Below are 9,349 nucleotides of genomic sequence, written 5' to 3'. Positions count from 1 at the left end.
TCCTGGTGCCATGAGACAAGCTCAGACTGGCGAGTCTGATTGTGATGCAGATATGAGACAATCAGCAGTGGATGCGGAACTTCTGAATGTGCAAGGCCATGTTCCTGGAACTTTGTGAATGGCTTTCCTGTGCCCTAAGGTACCAGAATACCTGAAAGAAATCTGCTATAACCATGGACAAGTGCATGGCAATTGCCCCGTGGAAGCTTACAATGCCACTCAGGTGCGAATCAGTTCAGAGTGAGGAAATCTACAGTAGGGACTGTCATTATACAAGTAGTCAAAGTGATCAATAACATCCTTCCTCAACCTCTGAAATGGTCTCAGGAGCTGACTGGCTGCTCCAAGCAAGGACAGGATCCAAAGCCCTGGAGTGATCATTCTCTTCCAGCTGGGCTTTACTGAACTTCCCACTCCACAGCCCTCTCTACTTGCACACACCAACAACATCCTTCTTAAGGAGATGGTTATAGGCCTGCTGTTCCAAAGGGGCTGCAGACTCACAGGCTGGTGCTTGCCATGCCCCATAAATCCCAGGAAAAACATCTTTAGTGTGCCAGCCTCCTTGAGGGCCACACACCTGTGGGAGCTAGACTATAGGCCCCTCTGCCTCCTGGGACCACTTCCCACAGTCCAGAGGAGGAACCACTCATTCGGGTGACACCCCTTCTCAAGGACCACACTTAGGCTAGACCGTAGGCCCCTCCACTTCCTGGAACTGTTCCTCACTGGCCTTCAGCATGCCTGGTTCTTGTTAGCCCCGCTTCTTTCTACTGCGCCCCAAGCACTTACTGCTGGATGCTCTGTCCACGGAGTGCAGTCCATCTCACTGCTGCTATCAGTCTCACTGAGGAGTGGGGAACCACTGGGCCCTGCACCCCTATCCGCAGTCACATGTGACTTTCAGACAGCAGGCAGAATAGAAGGTTTATTAGTTCACAGTGATACAGCACAGAACAGACTTGTTAGCTCAGGAACCAGGAGCATTCCGTACAATCTATCTTGAGGAAAAGGGACCCAGAGTCCTGGGCCCTGCCCCCCATTTCACCCAAGCCAGCTAGGCTCACTCACACACCATACACTCAGCAGTCCAGCTTTCTCCTCCCGCCCCAGCTCCGCCTCCCCTTTGTTAGGGTTGCCAAGTGTCCAGTTTTGAACCGGACAGTCCAGTATTTGAGCTTTTTGTTCGGGAAACAAATTGAGAAAGTATAAATGAGAAAATACAAATGTCCAGTATTTTCTAAATAAGATGTAAAGTAGATTGTGATGTAATTCAAGTGTGTCCAATATTTTTGTTGAAACCATCTGGCAACCCTACCCTTTGTCCAGTTTCCTGGGCCAAAAGTATCATGTGGTCACACCTCCCTACCAGGCTCAGATTACAGTAAGCCTATCTATCAGTGAGTCACACCTAAAATTCCCACCTCCATTAGATAGTGGTGCAGTATACAGGGAAACTGAGACACACACGCATGGGGTTACTACAGGACAGTTGATAGCACATGCAATATAACAAAGCAAACAGAGAGAATGCAGTTCCCACTTCATCACACCTCCACACCCCAATTTCCGGCTCTGAGTCTCCCCACACACCAATCCACTGCCCTGAGCTTCCCCCCACCCCCAGCTCTCTGCCTTGAGGCCTCATCTCCCACAACCCCTTCCCTGATTCCTGCACTCCCCCATTCTCAGCCCCCCACAGCCCAACCTCCAGACTCCTGCACTCCCCACATCCTGAATCTCCTACTGCACCCACCGAGCAGCGTTCCCTATAAGCTGAGCACTTGGGTGATCACCTAGGAGACATTCAAATGCCACCCAGCTGATTAGCAGAGAACCCACAGCCAGCAGCATGTGTGTCTTCTGTAGGTGCACATCCACATATGCAGTGGTGCACATAACAAAATGCATTCCATATCTGGATAGCAAAAATAGCAGTAACACTGCCCTCACCTCTAACGTGGGGGTTGTGATCCAATAGTACCTGTAAGAAATTTAAGTTACTTTCATATCTATTTCTAAGCCTGCTGGTCCAACTTGTTTCTAGTTTTGGCCCTTCTTGTACTGGTCTTCCCATCTGTCCCTGGTTCTTACCTTTGTGCCTCACTCCACATCCCTGCTTCTACATTTTACTCCAACCTTCACTCTGACTTCCCCCTCCATGCTTGTCCCCTCATTTTGATCTTTGGTTTGATTGACTCCTGACTCCATCTCTGGATCTGACCTTTGGGTTGGCATCTGACTTTGATCAATGTTCCAGTCTAATCACTAGACATAATGGTCCATGAAGTAGTCCCTATAGAAACATAGACAGACAGGATTATTGTTCTGATGCAGACACATTCACACTTGGAAATGTTTAACCTAGAAGTAACCTAGAAGAATGTGAAGATAAAGATGACAAAACAACAAAGTTAGATAGCTATATTACTAATCGGATGAGCTATCCATTGCCTATAGAAACCTTTCATATCGATATATATTTTAGAATGAGTCTGCCTGTGACTCTGTTCAAGAACGCCTCCTGAACTGTAAGAACTAGGGCAGGAGTATTCAAAAGCCTTTCAGTGGGCTGGATCCAGCCCACCTAGGGCTTTGATATGGCCCACGAGGCATGCTATGGCCCTAATCTGTGGCATGCGTGCCATGGGGGAAGAGCTCAGCCTTGCCCCTCCTCTGCCATGCAGCCGATGGAGAGTGCTCCCTCCTGCAGCAGGTTAGGCTGTGGTGGGAAGAGGCAGTGCTGGGGCTGAGGTTCCTCAGTGGTGCCTTGGCCATGTGGTCCAGGGCTGGCCATGAAGACTGGAGGTGCCACTGCCACAGCCACGCAGTCCAGGCCACATGGCTGTGGCAACGGCACCTCTGACCACTGGGGCTGGCCCCAGGCTGCGTGGCTGTGGTAGTGGGATCTCTAGCCTCTGGGGCTGGCCCTGGACTGAGTGGCTACAGCAGTGGTGCCTCCAGGGTCCGGCCTGGGGCTGCTTGGCTGCAGTGCCTCCGGGGCCAGCCCCGCACCATGTGGCTTCAGTAGAAGCCTCTCCGGCCTCTAGGGCTGGCCCGGGGCCACGTGGCCATGGCAGTGGCACCTGTGGGGCCAGCCCTGTACTGCATGTCCATGGCAGTGACACCTCTGACCATTGGGGCCAGCCCTGGGCCACATGGCCATAGCAGCGGCGCCTCCAGGGCTGGCCCAGGGCTGTGGCAGTGATACCTCCAGTCTTGGGGGCTGGCCCAGGGATGTGTGGCTGCCGCAGCGGTGCCTCCATCCGGGGCAGCCAGGACAGCATGGCTGCAGCCATTGCTGCAAGGGGGCATGAAGCCAGCCAGGTAAGGTTCCCCCTCATGCCCAAACCTCCCCCTGACCACCCACCCCCCTCATTTCCCTCCCTCCAAGACCCGGCATTCTCAGCTTGCTCTGCCACCTTCCCTTGTTCTTGCACCATCTCTCCTGGCCACACACTGCACCCTCTCTTGTTCCTGCTCCCTCCACCTGGCCACACACGCTACTCCCAGCTTGCTTCTGCACCCCATCCCTATCCTACTTGCTGGCAGCCCTGTCTCGTGCTCTGTACCCCTCATTTTTGTCCCTACCCCAGAGCCTAAGGAGGTCCATAAAATCCACAAACTCCAGAACCCCAGAAAAGTAAATTTGGTCTATAGGAAGCCCTGAACCTCAGTCTCTCCCTTCTCACCCCAGGAGGCTGGGGCACCAGAGGAGTAAAGTGTCTCAGTTGAGGCCACATTAGCAAGTGTTGGGAGGGGTGGGATTGGAGGAGATTTTTTGCTTCTCAGTTGTGTGCTCTCCAACTGATTTTTTTGTGGGTCAGTTACCGTGATCCAAAAAGGGTTCCCTGCTCCTGCCATAAATAAAGAAAACATTGAAACCTTTTGTGTTGGACATAATATTTTACTTTATTTAAAATGAAGTTTTATAAACTAACATGAGAAAGTAAAAATGCTTAAGCTGTTTCATAATTTAAATTAAACAGTTCTCAGTAACTGCAGCTGGTTCCGAAAATATGATCACTGTGCCAAGCAGGGTAGTTCTCAGCCCCGTTCCTTCTGCCTGAGGCCCCCCTCCTTCTGGGTCGGCCCGTGGCCACTTCCAAAATCTGTGAAGTGGCCCCCCCCTTCCAAGATTATTGCCTACCGCTGAGTTAGGGCCATCAAATTTGCCACCTTTCTCTTCTCCTAACTTAAAGCAGGGTCAGGGTTTTGTTGTGCCAAGACAACTGGAAGCCCTGGGAAAGGGAAAGTTTTCCATAACATGCAAAGGGGGAGGCTGCTGTTCATACGGATGCGATATGAGAGTGCCCACTCAGGGCAGCAAGCCCGGAGGGGAGAGCTATTCTACAGTGTCCACTGGGAGCTGCTGGACCACCAAGGGAATGGCCAGTAGGGCTGAGGCTCGTCCATCTTGCCTGTGAGCACACCGAGTAAGTAGGCCCAATACCCCAAACCCTTTCCTCCCATCCCAGCTCTTGGCCACAGTGCTGGACCAGCGTTGCGGGGAGAGAAAACAGGCCCCTGGTGGCTGGCGGGGTTTGCATGGGGGAGAGAACAGGGTCTGAGTGGGCTGGAGGGAATGGCGAGAACAGGCCCTGAGTGGGCTGGGAGGCAGCCTCGGGGTGGGAGAGACCAGGCCTCTAGCTCCCAGCCTTCTGCCAGGCAACGCTGGACAAATCTGTTAATTCTAAATATAATCTCTCTCAATCTCTGTTTGTGTGCATGTAGGTCTGTAAAGTTTGTAAAGTTATTCACCATCATATATATAGTAGCCCAGTGTCTCTGAGTCTGTAATGCTGAAATGCTGGCTGTTCCCTCTGGAGGGCGCTGTTGCTGAAATGCTGGCTGTTCCCTCTGGGAGGCCCATGCTGCATGGGAAGTGCGGGGCCCAAATGGCCATTTGGGCTACGTGGTCCCCCGAGTAAGAGGCAGGAGGGGGAAGAGAAGTGAAAGAGAGACAGAGGTGAAAGAGAGGCAGAGAAGTGAAAGAGAGGCAGGAGGTGGAGGAGAGCTGAGAGAGAGAGGGGGGGAGGCAGTAGGAGGAGGAGAGAGAAAGAGAGAGAGAGAGACATGGAGCGAGAGACCGGAGGCTCAGGAGAGAAGACCGACCTGGAGGAGAGACCTGAAAATCCCGTCTTATGACGGGCTAATTGGCTAGTTGTAAAGAATTCACCATTTTTTCACTTTGAATTTTTTTACAGGACAGAAACTCAACAACACAGTTGGAAAACTTCAAATGCTTCTGGAAAAATTGCCAAAGCCTTGGCCCTGCAGTCTTTATGAAGACAGTTTTTTCCCTCAGGGTAGAAAGCCAAGTGTCACTTCTTGAATTCTGCCATGGAATATATACTCCTTTGGTGTCCAGCTGGCCATCTACATGGCCTAGGCCATGGGCCTGTTGTTCATGGTTCTGGGGAACCTGATGATGGTGATTGCGGTCTCCCACTTCAAAACCTTGTGTACCCCCACCAACTTCTTACTACTCTCCCTGGCCTTTGCAGATCTCCTTCTGGGTTAATAGTGCTGCCCTTCAGCATTATCCAATGTGTGGAAAGCTGCTGATATTTTGGAGATGACTTTTGCAGGCTGCATACCTTCCTGGACAAAGTCTTCTGTTTGACCTCTATATTTCATCTGTGTTTTATTTCCATTGATCACGAAAATGGCGATCGGGACTTTTTTGCGGAAAAGCGCGTCTAGATCGGCACGGATGCTTTTACGCAAAAAGTGCTTTTGCGGAAAAGCATCCGTGCCAATCTAGATGCTCTGTTCTGAAAATGCTTTTAATGGAAAACTTTTCCGTTAAAAGCATTTCCGGAAAATCATGCCAATCTAGACGCAGCCATATTATTATCTTTTTAGCTCAGTTTTCTCCATCAATATTCGGGAGAAAACAATTAATTAACAATACTGAGAGAACACCTTCTTGCTATAGGAGCCAGTTAAAATTGCCTCCAAAAACAAAGGAAATGCAATAAGATTTAAGGCAACCATATGAATGACAGTATATACTTAGTCCAATGACTCTCCTGTGAAGAATCAATGTAGCTTGCTTTGTGATGTTTTTCAGACTCTACACACCTCTCAGTCTTTTACACCCTTTACCAGAGGGATTTCACTTTACAGGGTGATCACTACATTTCCCTTGTGTTTGCTGGTTTTCCCTCAGCCCGCCCCTCATTTTTGAGAGACCAGCATGCAAGTACTTAGTCATTAACTCCAAGCATAAAGCACCACTGACAGGAAATATCCTGCATTCCATTCAAATTTGAGGGTTATAGATAAAGAAAACGTTCTCAAAAGGTAAGCCTGGCAGAATCCATCCAACTACAGTGAGGTCAAAGGGAGCTTTACAATTGACTTAAAGAGAAAGATGAGACACCAAGGAAATTTAAACAAATAAAAAGGAACAGGTAAAAACAAATGATATACTCTAGCAGAGGAGAAAGGTTTTAATTTATAAAGTAGTTTTTGCTACTTGTTTGCTTATTTCAAAATACGACTGAAAGATATAGTTACAAGAGATATTTTGCAATGATCTATTATTTACTGCTTATTTTAATACATAGTACATGGTGGGACATAATGCAACACTTTGGAATTACTGTACTCTCAATCATGGCAACTTTAATTCTCTTTTTCAGAAAGACTTAAAATTGGAAGAGCTTAGACCAGCCAGTGTCACGACGACCGTTGGTATACAAATGCAAACACTAAACAGATCCAGATAGTTAACCACAAAAGCACAACATGACTTCAGCACTTCTTTCAAACGAAGAAGTACAATATTGTTTTGAAAACATTAATGGCTCTTGCTATAAAACGCCATTCTCTTCTGGAATCCGGATAACTTTGTATGTTGTGCTTTGTTTGCTGACAATTCTTACACTAGGTGGAAACCTCATGGTAATCATTTCAATTGCCTATTTCAAACAGCTTCACTCGCCTACAAATTTTTTGGTTGCTTCCCTGGCATGTGCGGATTTTTGTGTGGGTCTGACTGTGCTGCCCTTCAGCAGTATAAGATCTGTTGAAACATGTTGGTATTTTGGGGAAACATTCTGTAGATTCCACAGTTGTTTAGATGCATCTTTTTGTTATTCATCAATATTTCACTTGTGTTTCATCTCTATTGATCGATATGTTGCTGTCACTGATCCTTTGATTTACCCTATCAAGTTCACGGTTCCTGTTTCGGGCATGTTCATAGCTGTTGCCTGGACAATTTCATTTGTATACACTTTTTCTATTGTCTTCTCTGGGGCTAATGATGAAGGGATAGAAGAATTCACAAATACCCTCTCTTGTGTAGGGAGCTGTCAGCTTGTCTTCAACAAAACATGGGTGGTTGTATCCACTGTCCTTTTTATAATACCTTTTTTCACAATGATAGCACTTTACAGTAGGATCTTTGCTGTGGTTAAAAGACAAGCTAGAATGATAGAAACAATGAACAACACCCAGTCATCTGAAAATTACAGTGGCAGAGTTGCTAAAAGAGAGAGGAAAGCTGCTAAAATCCTGGGTATAGCTGTGATAGCTTTCTTGGTATTCTGGACACCTTATTCTATAACTATAATGACTGATGCTTTTTTTAACTTCATAAGTCCACCCCTTGTCTTTGACATTGTGGTTTGGTTTACTTATTCCAACTCTGCCATTAATCCTTTGATTTATTCTCTCTTTTATCCTTGGTTTCGAAAAGCAATGAAAGTGATTGTGGTCTGTAAAATCTTCAGGCTTGACTGCTCAACAATGGATTTATTTCCAAAATGAAATCCTACCCGATTCTGCATAGAGCTACTCACATCGCATTTCACAGTCATTGCCCTTTTCGATAATATCTGGCTGCATATTTCATTTTCTGGATGAAATATTGTCATTTTGATTTTGTACATTTATAATTGTAAAAAACTGGTTTATCACATTACAGAACAATTCATTTACAGATACTATTAATTTAATACTAGAGATTAATTCCTATTGGAATTAAGAGATTAATTCCTATTGGTGGCTAATGTAATACTGAGAATAGAAATAGGGAATTTAGAATTCAGCAAAGGCAAAAAAAAATTAGATTCATAGTGAAATGTATCTCTTTGTTAGAAAGTACTCACAATACTAGGAAACAGTAACTTTTGAACCTATAGTATACAGCAAAATCGTTTATCAAATCGGTAACGTAAATAGTGATATTTTATACTCATTTTACTTGGAGCTTATGGGGTGGGTGTTCAAGTGCTTTTCTTACACTAATGAATTAAAACTCCCAACAATCATCCAAAATGAATATTAGTAATTTCATTTAATGGATGTGAAAATCGAATTCTAAAGGGAGATGGACATTAGTCTCTTTTGCAGTCTTTTGAAATTAAGGTCCCAATCCTGCTGGGTTTTTTAAAACTGATTGCAAAACTCCTATTGACTTTTAATGGGAACAAGAAGAATCCCTAAGGGTATGTCTACACTACAGCACTAATTCGAACTACTTAATTCGAACTAGGCATTATTCCTCGTAGAATGAGGTTTACCTAGTTCGAATTAAGCGCTCCGCTAGTTCGAATTAAGTTCGAACTAGCAGTTTGCATGTGTAGCGCCTATTAAAGTTAATTCGAAATAACGGCTGTTAGTTCGAATTAACTGTGTAGTGTAGACATACCCTAACTGACTTGTCCATATTCACACAGAAAAGCCCAGCATTGTGCCCTAAGCTCAAGACCAGCCTTTTTTTTTTTCAGGGAAGTATTGAGTAGAAATAAATCTCCTCCATTGGCACAAGGATTCCTCAGACGGGGGAGGGTTCTAGTAATAACAAAATGCAGGACAATGTAGCACTTTAAAGACTAACAAGATGGTTTATTAGATGATGAGCTTTCGTGGGCCAGACCCACTTCCTCAGATCAAATAGTGGAAGAAAGTAGTCACAACCATATATACCAAAGGATACAATTAAAAAAAAGTGAACAAATATGAAAAGGACAAATCACATTGCAGAACAGAAGGGGGATGCGGGGGGGTGGGAAGGGGGAGGAAGGAAGGTAAGTGTCTGTGAATTGCTGATATTAAAGGTAGGGAGAGTGGGATGTTAGTGAGTTAATGGTATTACAGGTGATAATTGGGGAAACTGTCTTGGTAATGGGTGAGAAAGTTCAAAGACTTGTTAAGTCCTTGTTGGTAAGTGTCGAATTTTAACATGAATGACAGTTCAGAGGATTCCCTTTCAAGTGCAGATGTAAAAGGTCTTTGTAGCAGAATGCAGGTGGCTAAGTCATTTAGAGAGTGTCCTTTCTGGTTAAAGTGGCAAGAAACTGTTTTCTCTTTGTGATCTTGTCTGATATCTGTT

General features: G+C 45.8%; 1 protein-coding gene across 1 annotated transcript; it reads left to right on the top strand.

The window, feature by feature from the left end:
* Positions 1-6,662: 6,662 nt before the first annotated feature.
* On the top strand, positions 6,663-8,528 carry LOC102444506 (trace amine-associated receptor 7a-like). The gene has a single exon (XM_075924192.1). It carries the CDS (start codon positions 6,757-6,759, stop codon positions 7,780-7,782), a length of 1,026 nt encoding a protein of 341 aa, XP_075780307.1. The 5' UTR covers positions 6,663-6,756; the 3' UTR covers positions 7,783-8,528.
* The last annotated feature ends 821 nt before the right edge of the window (positions 8,529-9,349 follow it).

Source organism: Pelodiscus sinensis, chromosome 3 (assembly GCF_049634645.1).
Source record: "Pelodiscus sinensis isolate JC-2024 chromosome 3, ASM4963464v1, whole genome shotgun sequence".
Classification (NCBI taxonomy): domain Eukaryota; kingdom Metazoa; phylum Chordata; order Testudines; family Trionychidae; genus Pelodiscus; species Pelodiscus sinensis.
This window is presented reverse-complemented; position numbering and strand designations above follow the sequence as displayed.